The 16,793-nt window shown below is 47.2% G+C and overlaps 1 protein-coding gene across 3 annotated transcripts in view; it reads left to right on the forward strand.

Moving 5' to 3' along the window:
* The window catches only part of Ablim3 (actin binding LIM protein family member 3), a 114,273-nt gene extending 102,672 nt beyond the window's left edge, over positions 1-11,601 (forward strand). For all 3 annotated transcript variants that reach the window (XM_028774164.1, XM_028774165.1, XM_028774166.1), the window contains 7 exons: positions 1,670-1,817; positions 2,188-2,217; positions 2,715-2,773; positions 4,511-4,571; positions 5,326-5,333; positions 5,830-5,910; positions 9,625-11,601. In XM_028774164.1, coding sequence (XP_028629997.1) covers positions 1,670-1,817; positions 2,188-2,217; positions 2,715-2,773; positions 4,511-4,571; positions 5,326-5,333; positions 5,830-5,910; positions 9,625-9,738 — 501 coding nt within the window. In that variant the 3' untranslated portion in view covers positions 9,739-11,601. The remainder of the gene's footprint in view (positions 1-1,669; positions 1,818-2,187; positions 2,218-2,714; positions 2,774-4,510; positions 4,572-5,325; positions 5,334-5,829; positions 5,911-9,624) is intronic.
* The last annotated feature ends 5,192 nt before the right edge of the window (positions 11,602-16,793 follow it).

A 16,793-nucleotide genomic window follows, 5' to 3' on the forward strand; every position in this document is an offset into this window, starting at 1 on the left:
AGATAGATAGATAGATAGATAGATAGATAGATAGATAGATAGATAGATACGGACGGACAGACAGACAGACAGATATGAAAACAAGCATCCAAGCAAATATATATTCATATCAGTGCTTGTCACAATAGCCCAAGGTGGCAAACCCAAATGTCCACCAGTTCCCAAACGGATGCACACAGTGTGGTATAGCCATACAGCCCAGTATTAATTAGCCATTAAAAGGAAAGAGAAGACGAAAGAAAATTCCCAGCTGGCAAAGTTTATCATGAGGACCTGACATCAGATCCCCAGCATTCATGTAAAAGCCTTGCATAGCAGTGCACATTTACAGCCCCAGTGCTGGTGACAGAGGGGACAGAAACGGGTGGGTTCCTGGAGTTCTCTGGCCATCCAGTCGAGTTGAATCAGGACATTTCAGCGAAAGACCCTGTCTCAAGAAATAAAAGTAGATAAGGTTGAAAGTGACTGAGGAAGTGTCACTGAGGAAGTTAGGGTTTTACTGCTGTGAACAGACACCATGACCAAGGCAACTCTTATAAATAAAACATTTAATTGGGGCTGACTTAAGGGTTCAGAGGTCAGTCCATTATCATCAAGGCAGGAGCATGGCAGCATCCATGCAGGCATGGTGCAAGAGGAGCTGAGAGCTCTGTATCTTCATCTGAAGGCTGCTAGCAGAATACTACTGGCTTCCAGGCAACTAAGAGTAGGGTCTTAGATCCTACGCCCACAGTGACACGCCTACTCCAACAAGGCCACACCTCCAAATAATGCCACTCCCTGGGCTAAGCATATACAAATCATCACAGGAAGAAACTCAGTGTTGACCTCTCACTTCTACAAATGCACGTGTGCACACACATACCCAAGCATTCGTGGGCACACATATGTGAACATGTGTACACATACACAAATGAAGTGCCAATAAACCCCTCCATATGAGTGAGCCTTGAAAACATGATAAAGAGAAATAAAGCCTAAAAGCCCACATATGTTTGTTTGAATGAAGTGGAGGTGGATTTTACACAGCATTATAAATTTGCTAAATATCACTGATATCGTTCACACTGGTTTCAAACAGTGACAGTCTGAAAAGTGAGTTGTTAAAAATTATGTCTGTGCTGCTTCTCTTATCATCACCCCTCAGACAAGAGCATAAGAACTGTCACATGGTGTCTCCCTTGTGTTAGTAAGTTCATGAGAGGTGACCCAGGTTCCAGCATGCAGAAAGAGATGCTTAGGCTATATGCAAATACCACACCACCACTATCTATAAGAGATAGCCTAAGTGTCTGAGGATCTTCATAGCCCTGAAGTTGGGGAGAGTTCCTAAAACAGTAGCCCTGTAGCTACTGAGCAATGACCGGGCTTCAGAATCATTCATTTTTAGATTATATGACTTTTCATTTCAAGTAAAATAGGGAGATGGGTGCCCATCATCACACTAGTGACTGTAGGCAGGACAATATGATCCTGTCACTAGTTAGACCTTTCACCCAGCCCTCAGGACTACTTGAGAAACATAGATGGACTCATAGAGGAAAACATGACCATTGTAAGGAGAGAGAGCTTGGGAAGGGTCAGCAGAGACTCCTGTCAGGTCCAGTGACTCAGTCATGCCTGATCCTGCCCCATTGCCTCTTCCTGACTTCATGCCCCTCACCCACAGCTCCAGAGTGGGATTGGCCGGCTGATTTTGAAGGAAGAGATGAAGGCACGGTCAAGCTCCTATGCAGACCCTTGGACCCCGCCACGGAGCTCCACAAGCAGTCGGGAGGCCCTGCACACCACCGGCTATGAGATGTCCTTCAATGGCTGTAAGCACTGCTCTGTTCTCTTGACTGCTTGCTTTGTGCACGAGTGAGGTTCCGTCCTCCATCACCAGCACAATACTTAAATACATATATAAAGTCATGCATACATACATATGTATCCCAGTACATCTATACAACAGAAATCCCAGAGCATGTGTTCCCTGCCAGGTACTAAGAACAGGGAGGGAGAGGGAAGGCAGTATTTAAATTCAACAGTAAGAAACTGACTAATTGGAAATGACACTGATTGAGTCCCCACCTTCCCATCAGCCGGAGTCTTTGAGCATGAAGCCATGTTTCTTTGTAAGCGATAAATATTTCTACCATGCCAGTTTATACCCATGAGCACTGATCTGAATTTTCTCTCTTGCAGCCCCTCGTTCACACTACCTGGCTGACAGTGGTAAGTTCCTCCTGCCCAACCACAAGCCCCTGTGTCTTGTAAGGACAGAGCCAAGGCAGCCACAGCTCCCCGTGGCTTGATTGACAGAGTCCTAGCATAAGTTAGTCCATCCATCTGACAGTCCACTGTAAGATCGTGGGTCTCCACTCGAAGTTCTCCCAAAGAGAAGGAAAGAGCACATGTCTCTTATACCCACCTGAGAGCCTGGTTCCGAGCTTAACCCCAATTCCAAGGCCTGTAGCCAAAACACAGGCAAATATCCTAACAGGATAGATGTGTATAAGTCAATGCCAGAGTGTGTAAGTAGGTGCTTCTGGTGGGCCTAGAATTCTGCTGGAGCAGGGTTCCCCAGTTTTGTCTGGAAAACTTTAGGAGAACTTGGTATCCCAGGGATCCCACTCTACTTCCCACTAGGTTGAGGGTAATATTGGCCAGATGACCCCAGGGAGAGTAACGTTGGCTCAGGGATCCTGAGAGTTGTTCTGCCTCCTTTTCAGATCCCCTCATCTCCAAATCTGCCTCACTGCCCGCCTACAGGAGAAATGGACTGCACAGGGTAAGGGAGCTGTGCTGGGAGCCTCTCCCTCAGATGCTAACTCTCTAGCCCTAATGACACCCTGGGTAGGACTGAGGACAGGCCTTAGAGTGGAGTTGGTGTTGATGAAAGTGCTAATAGCTTCCCCATCCCCTTTGAGTCGCCCAGTAGAAAGAAGCCCAGGGAGAGGCTATGAAAGAACTCTGTTGATTGCTGGCTTTACCAGCACCAACTAACTTCACACCTCAGGCAAGGCAGTCACTAATGTGAAACCCATTTTGTAGGTGGATCAATAAAGGCAAAAAGATGGAAGGTACAAGCCCAGGTTCTCAAACTCAGTGAGTGGCTGAGCCGGGATTCAAACCTTCTACACCCTTGAGCAGCTCTTAAAACCTCCTTGTAATCAGTGAGCTAGTTCAGTGGCTGGAAAGGGAGGGGAAATGTTGCTGTAAACCTGAATGAGTGATGGGGACGGGGACAGTGTGACAAGCATTGAGTTTTAAGTACCTACTAAGATGACAAGACAGGAGTAAGGTTAAACAAAGGCCTGAGTATAGTAGGAGGCTCAGCATCTGAAGACCTGTCGAGAAGCACACACCCGAGTTTCTGTTCCAGAAGAGAGCCATAGTCCAAGTCACATGACAAAAATGCAAAGAGCATGGGCATGAAGCCAGATGGGAATGTCGTTAGAAGCCATACACCCCAGGAAGGAACTTCAGAGGGTACTCACGGATGGTAGAGTAGGTCCTGCAAGTGAACCAGGAGTGGAAGCCGTAGCTCTACGAGGAGACCGTCTTAGAATGGGACACACAAGGAGGCAGGGCTGTGCTGGAGAGTGTGTTTGGTATTTATGGCCCTGGCCTGTGGAGAAGCCTGTCTTCAGTGCACGCCAGCACACATTCATCCATTCATCACATTTATAGAAAGCCTCTTCTGCTGCCAGGCTCTGCTCTGAGTGCTTTATGACCAGATGAGTGTAAGTGATCAAAACAAAAGATCGCTGTCCAGGGCATGAAGAGATGGTTCAGTGGCTAAGAACACTGGATGCTCCTGCAAGAAACCTGGGCTTGGTTCCCAGGGCCGACACTGTGACTCACAACTGTCGATAACTACAGTTCCAGGAAATCCAAGGACCCCAAGGCTAGAAAGCCTCCACATCCACAAGGTACACACACACACACACACACACATACACACATACACACACACAAACACACAGTGCACATACATACATACATACATACATACATACACACACACACACACACATGGACTAAACTTTTTTTTTAATATTCTGTCTCTTCAGAGTTTACTCTTTTCTTTAGTTGTAAGCCTAGCCTTTAATGACTGAGACATCTCACCAGCCCCAGACTTTAGATTCTTGTGGAAAACAAAGTATTAATAGTGATAATGGGAAATAAATCCATACAAAGTTGGAAGACAATGAGAAAAGAAAAGTTGAGCTGGTTAAAGGTTAAGCGTCTGTGGAAGGGGTGACTTGCAGTTGCCATTAGGGCTCTGTCAGAAAAGATCTTGTACCAAAAGGTCATTCCACTGAATAAGTGCATCTGTACTGGTTGTCTACTGCGTCCTAAATTGTAAGAAGAACACAGTGAACTACATTTTCCTAAGCTGATACTGATGCTACAGAAAGTGTCCCCCCCCCCCTTGGCCCTGCTCCACATTCTGGAGGTAGGCAAGTGCTTCTGGGAAGCAGAGGTGAGCTTCTCAGGCCAGCCTGGCTCTATTTCCCTACAGACACCCAGCGCAGACCTCTTCCACTATGACAGCATGAACGCAGTCAACTGGGGCATGCGAGGTGAGCACTGTTGGCTGGAGCTTCAGGCACGGGCCCTCCTGAGACTTCCCAGAGACTCCGGATGGAGTGCTCGCAACTGTTGCTTGACCTGCAAGCCACTGCTACCCGTTCTGTAGCAGGAGATGGGGGGGGATGGGCTCTGTCCAAACCCCAAGTTCCCACTTCCACCCTCTCCTTTCCCTACCCTTCCCACATCCTCTCTCATCCTGGACCTTGGGTGTTTTCCAGGCCATCTGTCCAACCCTGGCTCTCAGAGCATCTGAGAGTGCTGATTACTCTGTACTGCAGAGCTAAAGCTTCCAGTCAGACATAGGAGAGGGAGACAGTCAGAGCCAACTGTACGTTGTTCCCAGAAAATTCTCCATAAGATCCATGCTCTCTGCCAGGAAAGATCTCACGGCAGGTTCCATCAGCTGCTTGGAGCAGACCCTGGCTTAGGGGATCATGTCACAGCCTCAAGGACCCCTAGATGATGGAGATCATTTCTCCAGGCTCCGTTGTCTCAGATTACTTTTCTTCTTATGGTACATAGCTCAAGAGCTACTTCCCTCATAAAGTCATCTCAGGAACAGCCAGCCCCCAACTCCTGCTCATACCGCCCTCCACAGTAAACTCAGGAAGATAGGGATTCTCATAGCTTAGAGCAGTTACTGTGCAGAAACCAGCCCCCTGAGACACTAAGACAGAGGCCAGTGTAGTGACTTACAGCCCAGACATGGGTTCTAGTTGGTGCATGTCTCTTTTCTCTTTGCAGAGTACAAGGTAAAGAACACATAGACCCTGGGGTCTCCAGGATTCGGGGAAGCACTGCCTTGGGGAGCAGCAAGAGGATGGCAGCACCATCTATGCAGGGACGAAGCATAGATGAAGGACCTTTCAGGACTAACATGGTCTCTCCTTGGCCCATTGTCTCTGAGTCCTCCCTAGGTCTCCTCTAACCCTTTTCCTGTCCCTAAGGATTCTGGGACACCACAGGCGCCAACTGGGCAGCTTAACACTCACCAACTCTTAGACACATTCCAAAGGCCTTGGAGCCACATTAATGTCAATTGCCACCACCAAGCTTATCTTTAGTGATAGTAGTGCACTCTGGGGACCACACCAACCCAAGGAGGGCAGACTCAGCCCTTCCTCCTGACTAAATATCTGGCCTTAGTGGATAGAAGGAACCCAGGCACAAACTGTAGCTGGAAACAACAAACTCACATCCCCTCCCTCCCTGACAACCAAGCTAGATATGCCCCCTCTTTCTCCTTAGATCTACCCATATGAGCTGCTGCTGGTGACCACTAGAGGAAGGAACCGACTGCCAAAGGATGTAGACAGGACTCGCTTAGAGGTATGTACAAACATGTCTCACTTTCTGACATTGCAACACTCAAGAACCTCTCTCTTTTTTTTTTTTAATCACAAGAAAATCTCCTGATGTTTTAAGTTTACAGTTTTGTATTAGGCTGAATGAATCACATGTGTATTAGGTTGTATGAATGGCTGCATTCATAGCCATTTCAAGGCACACATTGAACATGCCTGGCACTGTACCATCCTTAGGAAGACCTTTGGTATCGAAGAGGTCCCATAATTGCCAGAGTTGACCCAGCTCAGGACAGAATGCGTAAATTAAGTACCTGTTGAAGCTTGGTGCAAAAGCAGACTTGAGCTAAGCTGCCACAGCCACACTCCTGTGCTATTCTGAGCTGTTCCCTCTTCAGCCTGTTTGGTGTCTGTGGTGCACAGCAGCCAGTGTCTCTCACCTGGGGCTGATGTTCTGTCTGCAGAACATTAACTAGGTTTTTTCCCTCATACTCAGGGCTATACGAAAGCAGGGTCATGGGAAGGGAATAAGGAATGAGACAGATGGCTCTGCTTAGAAGGCAAATGCATAAATAAGTCCCAAGTTACAAATCTCCATTCTGCTTCTGCTGTCACTGGGTGGGCGCTTCAGCCAAGTGATGACCTGCTGAAGCTGGTCCTTGATGAATATGTCCTGCCAGGACTTCCCTCAAGTAGCCAAGAGAAGTAGATGAGGATATATATCAAGCCCTGGGCAGAGTTCAGCAGAGAGCAAAGGGTTAAGCACTAGCTAGATGTTAGTATGCTGCTATTCAAAGAATATCACTAAGTCCTGCTTGGGTGACACAGACTTGCAGGAAGAGGTAGGCGGGGATTGGATGGGCATGGGGAAGTTGAAACAGTATAGATGAAAGTGCAGAGGGGCCCTGGGCACGGCACTGGGTAATTAGCATAGAGTGCCCACCTCAGGCTACCTCTGGCCCAGAACACATGTTGCCCTGTCCCATGACATGTCCTTCCTGCCTTTAACTCTCCTTAAATGTCCTTCCCACCCTATGGCTGTCTCGCTTCTTACAGCCCTGTTCCAGAGATCACAGTATCCAGATCCTTCTCAAGTCCTACCTGGTCCTCCAGCCTCCCCTTGCCTGCATTCAAGAGAGGTTCAAGTTCCTCTCACTCCTGTTTATATCATGTCCTCTGCCTGATGCTGAGCTTTTTGGGAAAGACTCTGTCCTGCACCATAGGTCTTGCTTAGGAGAGATGTCAGAACACAGTGGTAGACTTGTATGCTGGAAGGGCATGAGAACCAGCCTTGCTCTGGTGCTGAGGACTTCACCCAGGGATGGAGGCAGATGGGAGGCTTGCAAATGGGACATGGACCTCTGTAAATGTCCCCAGCCCTAGCGTGCTAGATTAGCAGACCAAGAACCTTGGGTGACTTTTTCCCATCTTCTTAACAAAAAGTTTCAGGTGTCTGCTGGTGCTGAAGAGGACAGCTCCCAGCCATTCCAAAAGAGCCAACTTTAAGGCATATAATCTTCTCCAGTCCCCAAAGGTCAGGCCCAGTGAGCTCAAGTTTCCGGAGAACTTTATCACACATGGTTCTCGACCCAGACCAGATAAATCAACCTGGGAAGAAGCTCAGATCAACCCATGTAATCCAGGTTAAATCTCTCTAATCCACCCAGAGAATGTCTAAAATGTAGCACTGAATTAGAAACACTAGACCAACCTCTACTTCAACCAACCAGCTCTCTCAACCCTGATGTGTCCTCAAGAAGTTCAGAGTACATGCAATTATCCAGAAGATATTTATCGCAATTCTATTATAGGGCTGCCAAGATAGCTTAGCAGGTAAAACTGCCAGGCACACAAGCCAGGTAACCTGAGTTTAATTTCTAGAAACCATGTAAAGGAAGGAGGAGAGAATGAAGTTCACAAAGTTGTCCTGCCCTCCACATGCACTCTGTGATGTATGCAACACACACCATGCACATGCACACAAAATAATAATAGACAAAGAAGGTGTTTTATTTTTAAAATCCATTATGGGTGCTAAGTATTGTTCTGTGTGTTTGCCTATTTCTATGACAAAATCAGAGACCCTGATCTCTTAGACTTCTGTTCTTATGTGGGAAGACAGATCCTATGGGATACAAATGAAGAACAAATGCTACACTGTGCTAGCAGGTGACAAAGGGGAGGGTGAATGGCCCAAGGAGGACTGGGCCTGAGAGTGGGAGTTAGGAGATGCAAGCTGTGCTTGCAAATAAACTGATGAGAGTGGGTCTCACTCACTACATGGCATCTGAGCAAGTTACCCATGCTTCTGTGAGGGAACGGTCAGTGCTGAGGCTTTACTGAGGAGGTGAGCCTCCTATGATAGCAGATGTCAAGAGGTGAATGTGCCTGGGACTTCGTGAGTACAGAAGAGAGAAGGAAGTGACATCACACACACACACACACACACACACACACACACACACACACACAGTAGTATAAGTGCACAAATCTGACATGTCCGTCCACTCTGTGCTCTAGTTCACTCATGCCATGCCATTGTGGTAGGTACTAGGATGGTCCTTTTTTTTTTCCAGAAGGGATAACTGAGGCTTGGAAAGATTGCTCATTTGCCTAACTAAAGACCATGCTAAAAGATTAGCTCACAGTGGTAATAAGCCAACAAACTGGCTAATTGCTGTGTATCTGTGTGCATATTTCTCACTGGGTATCCTTCAGTATCCAATTAGAGATATCAAATGCTCAGAGAGTCCAGGAAGCTTGCAGCCAAAAGATAGGCCGTATGTTTCCTTTTAAAATAAACTTTATTATAAAAAAATCACTGAGAAACTGATCAGACCAAGTGTATACATCTCAAAGAGTTTCTGTACAGTTAGAATGGCCACTGAAGCTCCATGCTGGGCTTTACACTTTGAGTGGATTTATTTCTTTTTTTAAACTTGATTTTTAAATTAGTTCACTTTCAAATATTCTCAGACCTCTAGAAATGCCATATGAATGGTAAAATGAACACCCACCTACCCTTCACCTAAATCTATCAATTCCTAATATTTTGCTATAGTTTAAATGTCATGTACTTCTAAGTCTGAAGACTTTTGACATGAACCTTCAAGACTGCTGAGAACAGAGAGGAAGGAAAAATAAAGGAGGGAGAGAAACCTGCCATGAGATACAGAACTATGTTTAATCATATGACAAACTCATTTCCATTCAAGAGGGAAAAGAAAGGACACTCCAGTGGGGAGAGAGATAACCGCACTGATTTCTTTCACTCTTCTGATGCTCAGACTGCTAGGTCATTTGTAAAACTATTAAGGTGAGGCAATATAACCTAAATCCTTGGGTGTACCTCTTTCTTTCCCGAAGGGGTGTTGGGTAGTGTTAACCACATATACACATGTAATATGTTCAGATAAAGGTGAGATGGATGTTGGGTAACATTAACCATGTACACACATACCACGTACAGATACATAGAGCACAGATGCATATAGGTGAGGTCTACCAGGGTGCACAAATAATAAAGTCAACACCCACCAGAGATGGAGACAAGGGAAGCTTCTACAGCTCCACCCAGGAGAAGCTTCATCTACACCTCCATCCACTCCACGCATACCACACACCCTCCTTGGCCTGACCCTGGACCAGATGCAGGGCACCCAGAGTGAAGATACAGTGACCACTGTTGTCGCCACACCACATATCCTCACGCTGTCTATGTTCCCTCCCCATCATTCAGCGCCACCTGTCCCAGGAGGAGTTCTACCAAGTCTTCGGCATGACCATCTCAGAGTTCGAGAGGCTAGCCCTCTGGAAGAGGAATGAACTGAAGAAGCAAGCCCGGCTGTTCTAGGCGGAGGCTCTATACATATAGATGCATTTATATAAAGATGTATGTAAATCTCTATCCTGACACGCAGTATAATCCTCTTGTATAATGGGACACACATGCTGCCTGCCGTGGGACTTGCTTTTCTGTACTGTCAGGCGAGCTCACATCATCGAGGTATTTTTATGCTCCTCACTTCTCTTTTCTACGTGCTGTGGAATCTGGGAAGGGATCTGAACGGACTCCATCCTTTTACTGGGGATCCTTTTTATACTGAAACATCTGTCCCACCTTGAGTCCCCAAGGTCTAACTCTCCTTTTAAAAGATGCCCGGAGGAGCCTCTCCTCCCCGTTTCAGGACCTTTCCCCAGTCTCCAGGGCTGATGCTGACCACGAAGTTTTCATATACTGTGGTCACGGATGGGCCTTCCGGTGGAAGGTCCATGGCGATCCATCCAAATCAGTGAGCACCTCTGAGGCCTCGTAAAGAATTCTCTCCACACATCCAAATAGGAGTTCGGCGCTCCATGGGGTGATGCGGTTAGATGTGTGGTCCTCAAACCCACTGCTTACATCAGTACAGAGTGGATGGGCCCTGGCCTCTCCTCAGCTCAGCACCCCTCCCCCTTCCACTCTTGGTACTAAGCACTCCCTCATGCAAATCTAGAATTCATGGTAGGAAACAGAAAAAGGCACTTCCCTTCCCTCTACCGCCCGCAACCAGCTCCTCTCCTCACCTCCGTGGTCCCAGCACCCCCCAGCCCTTTCCCCTTTCTAAGGAGAGGCCATTGTTGCAGCCTGTACTCTTCAGCCTTATTACAATCTATGTGCCTGATGACCTACACACCACAGGGCTAATGTTCCCACCATAGCTCCAGCGAGCATCCAGACACACTCACCACCCTGTGCAGGGAGAATAGGCCACACCCCAAAGAAAAATCTTGGCCTAGGCCACTGGTCCCTAGAGGGCAAGACATTCATATCAGACTCCTCACCCATCATCCCCTGGTAATGCTATGACATTAGCTGAGTCTCACAGGGAAAGCTTTCAGAAGTGTGGCTGTTGAAAGGATTCCAGAATGAGACTTTAACCAACACTGCTCATGTTCTGCCCTGGTGGCCTTAAGGACTGACTCTCCTGCTTTCTGGGACAGGTAAGAACAGAGCCTTCTCACACCCTGACTTCAATTCTGAGTCATTGATTGGTGGCAGCTCTTCCCTCTTGGAGATGCCTGTGTCACAGTACTTGGGGGTCCCAGAGGAAAGATGGAGACGTTTAAAAGGACAATTACAACGCTCAAAAAGCTGGTGATGTGATGTGGCAAGTGTAGAACTGACTTCAGCAAACCCTTCCTGAGCACCTGCTGAATGCTGAGCACTGAGTGGGGGAGGGGGAGAGGGAGGGGCACCGGGATGACCCATAGAAGGCCCTAGTTTCTGGGGCATGCCTAGTAATAGGAGACCTGGTGAGACTTGTGCCAGACATAACGGATGCAAGGCAGAAAGTGATGGACGGAAGCCCGAGAAAGTGTGTGTGACGTTGCTGAAGGCATGTGCAGCTGGTGCAGACCAAGGAGGCTTCTGGAAGAGGCTGCATGCAAGCAGAATCAGGAAGGATCTGAGGAATCTGCAAATTAGAAGGGTGACAGGGTGGAGGGACTGGAAGGGAAGTTTAATGTACTCTCATTTAAGATGTCACCTCCCTGCAACTTCTCATTTTTGGCCAGTGTCTTTCAACTTTCCTGACCCATTAGAAATGTCCCAGGCCAGATGCAATCATTGAAACTGCCTCATTGTCACTGGTTAACAACTTGCGAGATTGAAGGGCTTTTGTTATTGTTGTTGGATATTTTTGTTTCCCATAAAAGCACATCATTTCAACCCAAACCCTTGTCGTCCTCTTATCTCTTGTATGTGGGGAAGTAGTTGGTATGGGAACGGGCTGACTGTGCACAAAAGTAGCTAAAGACTAGAACTGGGTACAGCTCACTCACTAAAGGTGTTAAGGCACAAGGACCTTAATTCAGAGGTTCTCAGCCTTCCTAGTGCTGCGGTCCTTTAATACACCTTGTCATCTTGCTCCCAACCGTAATCATTGCCACTCTGTAACTGTAATTTTGCTACTGTTTATTAGCATTACAAATTGTAGTGTAAATATCTGATAAGCAGGATATCTGATAGGGGCCCCTGTGAAAGGGTCATTCAATGTCCTGCCCCCAAAGGGGTCTGAGAACCACTGCCTTAATTCAATCCCTAGTCCTAACAGAAAAAAAAAAAATCCAGGAGTGGTGGTACTCTCTTGCAATCTCAGTACTGGGAAGGTGGGGGGACGAGTGGATAGCTGTGGCTCCTGTGCTAGCTAGCCTAGCCAAATTGGCAAACCCCAAGTCCTAGTAAGAGACCCTGTTTCCAAAACCAAGGTAGGCAGCATCTGAGGGACAGCACCCAAGTTGCCCTTTGACCTCCACATATATCTGCATGAGTGCATGTGTCACACACACACAAGGTAGACACTATCCAGCTTGCTCTCTGCAGAACGCATGGTTCTTTGTGATAACAGAGGGTGTTCTGATCACAAATAAGACTCTACAATCAAAAGTTAAATACCATCAGTGTGCCAAGTTCTAAAGTCCTTCTACCCAGAGGGCTTTAGACACGTCATTTCAATTAGGCTTCTTACAACCCCACAGGTACCCACGATTAACACCCCCATCTCACAGATGGAACAACTTTGAAAAATATATATTACTTCCAGTAGGACCAGGCATCACCTCAGCTAGTCTAAGACCAGCTTCCCATTCTTAGCAGGTCAGTCTCTTTCTACCTGCAAGTCCAAACTGCCTTGTCAAAAGAGGCTTGAGCAGTGAGAGCAGCCAGGAGCCCATGATGTAAGGTTCCGAGCTCAGCAGCTCAGTGATGCCATGCAGAGTCCAGTTCTTTGAGTCCCTCCAACTCCATCATCCTTTAGATGCTGGCTTTCATCCTCTGCCCGTGTGTCCCTTTATTTACAAGAGGCTGCTGTGGTCCCGGGCATCGCCTCACATAACCATCTATAAAAGACAGGAAGGAAACTTCCTTTCGAACGTCTAGTTTAACAAGAAAAACTTTCCCAGAGACCTGAGTCTGCCTCTGTTCAGGCCTGTTTGAACTATGAAGTACTTCCTTGTGCTTACCACAGGGGAGGCAAGAACATTTTGGTTTGGCATTTTTAGCCACCACAGTGAGGGGCAGGCCCTAATCTGGGAACTGGGACGGGGGAGGGCAGAGTCGCAAACTGGAGAAACAGACTCTGGAGACCAGCATCGAGGTGCAGATCTACTGTACTGTGCAGCAGCAAGGGATTTTTTTATACAGCCTTTGGACCAATGGGGAATAGACAGGAGCTCTGGAGTAGCCAACCAGCCTACTGGCACTATGGGAAGGTTCCAGGCTGCCAGCATCGGAGGGGACATCCATTAAGATGGGAGAAGCAGCCACAGCCCTGTTCCAGGCCATTCTGAGGTTCTCCTAGTTTGCTAGGATCCTCTATTTTGTGTCACACGGTGTGCTAGCGGACATGGGCACACATACTATTAGTGCGGTGAAGCCTCCCTCACCGGATGTCCTCAGGACCCACCCAGGGGCTGTACACATTCTTACTGAATAGGAAGGGATAGCAATGGCCCATGGGTGAGTATTGTAGTCCTCACCACACTGTGTCATTAAAGACTCAATGCACGCTGCCAAGGCCCCTGAGATGGCCTGCAGTAGTTTCACGTAACCAAGTGTTTCATAAGCTAGCTCCGCATCAACTCTTAAGAAATGGAGACTTCCCGCGCTTCGTTTATTTTAAGCTGCCCACTTTGTGATCACGTTTTGACATCTCTGAAAATGAGATGAGGGAGTTAGGGAGACGGCTTGGCGGTAAAGAGCAATCGCTGGGCCATCAGGAGGACCGGTGGGTGTTCAGGCTGTAATCCCCCATGTAACAAGCGGTGCATCCCCAGCACAGCTGCAACCCCAGATCCAGGAGGTGCGGGGACAGGAGTGGGGGTGGGGCCTCTGGGGCTTGCTGGCTTCCAGCCTGGCTGAGAAAACACAGGCTCTGAATCAGAGAGAGACCCTGACTTGAAAGAACAGGCAGAGAGCGATGAGAGAGAGAGACACCTGACTTCCACATGCATATACACGGGTGCACACACGTGTGCATGCACTCACACAGAAGCACATCAATGAATGAATAAGTAGTTTTGAAAATGACATTACGACTAGCATCTTTCCTGACCTCCTATTCTACAATTATTTTTTGTTAAAGATTTATTCATTTTTTGTACGTGAGTACACTATAGCTGTTTTCAGACACACCAGGTTATGAGCCACCATGTGGTTGCTGGGAATTGAACTCAGGACCTCTGGAAGAGCAGTCAGTGCTCTTAACCCCTGAGCCATCTCTCCAGCCCATAACTCTTTAGCAAGAATGATTCTGGGCCAGTGAGATAGCTCAGCAGGTGAGGTGATAATAACCTGAGTTCAGTGCCTGGAATCCATATGGCGGAAGGAAATAACTGACTTCCATAAGTTGTCCTCTGACCTACACACACAAATACAATTTTCTAAACAACCAATTTCTTTTTAAAAGAAAAAAAAAGAGTAGTGAATACTTTTCCTACTTCGCCTCCCCTCCCTTCCTAGACAAGTGGCTCAACTGTGCAAAAAGATGCCAAGAAGGCCATTGCTCCTCAACCAACGTTTACTTCATGAGGACCTGCTGGTGGATAAACAGTATGGAAGATGTGCCTCCCGTGTGCAGGTCTAGAAAAGAAACAAGTTCTAAATAAGTAAGCACAGATAACACATGGAGACAGCTCCCACAGAGATACCAAACAGGATGCCACGGGAAAGGAACTCCCTTCAAACACTGATCGAGAGGAAACGGAGCAACGGAGAGACCAGCAGAAGGAGTATTCTAGGCCCAGGGAAACAGCATGTGCAAAGGCACAGGGTGTGCAAGAGCTTGTCTGACTGAGGACCTAGAAGTGAGGACAGAGTGGAACCAGTAAAGGAAAAAAAAAGTGGATTAGAGGTAGCCAGGTAGGCAGGGGCCATAGTAGCCATGGAAACATGCAGATGTCCTAGCAGGTGCCCTCCTATTCCTCCGTGCTTTCTGCAGAGATTCTGGCTTGTTCTGTGCTTATTAACAGTGAGTATGAGAAAGAATTGCTCTAATTATTCCCACAGAGAGTGTCCTCTCCAATCAGGAATGTTGATGAGAAATGCAGAGTCCCAGGCCCTGCTCTGGCCGCCTCATCAGCAACTCTACCTCAATGAGTTCTCCCAAGAGATGCACAGCAGAAAAGGTGAGACGCTCTGCTCTAAGCCATCTGCCTTCTATGGACAGGCTCAGACTTCCTGAGGTTCTTAGAGAAGGGTATTCTCCCATACGTATAACCACTTTGAATACCAGAGCAAAACGTTAGGAGCCACCAACATCACGGGTCATCATTAAAGCGACTGCAATGGCTGCGCTTTGTAGCTATGAACAGACCAATTGAGTCTTAAGCAGATTTGTTGAGACAGGGATCCTGACCAGCTGCTCCAGACACCCTTGCCCATGGCAGACTGCAGGCACCGAGGTACAAACACAGGCTATGGAGGTGTCGATGGCTGCAGCTGGCCTCTGAGGAGTTTCACATGAGCTGTAAAGGTTAATAGGAAAACAAAGAATTGCTCAAAGTAACAGCAACCGGGAGCTGGAGAGACGGCTCGACAGTTAAGAGCACTTGCTGCTCCTGCAGAGGATCCAGGTTCTGTTCCCAGCATCCCCATGATAGCTCAGAAGTAGCTGTAATTCTAGTTCCAGGAGAGCCAGCACTTTCCTCTGGCCTCCCTGGACACCAGGCACACATGTGGTACAGAGACATCACGCGTGCAAAATACCTGTGTACATAAAATTTTAAATTAATTTTATGTTTTTAATTATTAGCATATTTTTTAATTGATAGCAATTGACATCACAGAACTATGCCCACTCCAGTAAGGCCCTGTGTAGAATGAGGATCTAAGTATTTCACAACACTAAAATTTTTTATTACACCATGACAAATACCCACTTACATGTACCATTACAGACTGCTTCCAAATCACAAAAAAGTCCTGGAATGGGGCTCTAAATGAGCAAAACATACAATCTGTGAGAATAGCCATTTACTAACCCCTCTATACCTGAGAGACATGGGCAAGAGACACCAAAAGCCAGCAGGGACAAGTGTGCACGTAAGTTAAAGAATAATACGTCATCTAAACCTAGTGACCAATGGATCACCTAGTTGAAATGAGCTAAACATTACTCTCATCATAGCTAGCGTCTCTGGCAGTTTCAAATCATTGTTTCCCCAGGCTATGAGTGCCCCCTCTGGGCCACTGCTGGAACTGCAGGGAGACCGGCATGATTCTCTGGATTCTCCAGCTATCAGGGAAGCTTGTTAGCCACCTTCGTTTGCCACAGAGACAGATCACCTGAAAGTAGAGACTACGAACAAGGAATTGCCAGGAGAGGGAGGAGAGAACAGAGACTTCTCTGTTTGTATACCTAAATCTGTGCTTTCTTTAAAGGCAGCTTTTGCTTACATCAGCCTTTGTGTTGAGGCTGCTTTGAGTTCCCCCAAAGGAGTTATGACAAACACACTGCATTAATACTGGCAGTGTAGTTTCGTGTGCTGTCCATGTGAGGGGTGACCACAACCCAATGGTGCATGTATCTGTCACTGTAAAAGCTCATGGCAGGATGTGTGAATCCCTGGGGAAATGGAAAAGCCAGTGTGAAGGACTAGGAGTTTGTCTCTCAGCCCTGGAAAAGGCCTTCCATAGCTTTATGCAATCTCTGGATCCCAGTTCCACACCTGACTGTAACATAAGTGTGCCTTCCTCCCAGTCCCTAACACACTAGGCCACCTGGATCAGAGCAAAGATCATGAGACCCAAGAAACTTGTCTTTCTGATGAAATAACATAGCCATTGATTTTTTTTTCTTTTCTTCGAGACAGGGTTTCTCTGTGTAGCCCTGGCTGACCTGGAATTCTTTCTGTAGACCAGGCTAGCCT

Source organism: Grammomys surdaster, unplaced genomic scaffold (genome assembly GCF_004785775.1).
Source record: "Grammomys surdaster isolate TR1022 unplaced genomic scaffold, NIH_TR_1.0 239, whole genome shotgun sequence".
NCBI classification, from domain to species: Eukaryota; Metazoa; Chordata; class Mammalia; order Rodentia; family Muridae; genus Grammomys; species Grammomys surdaster.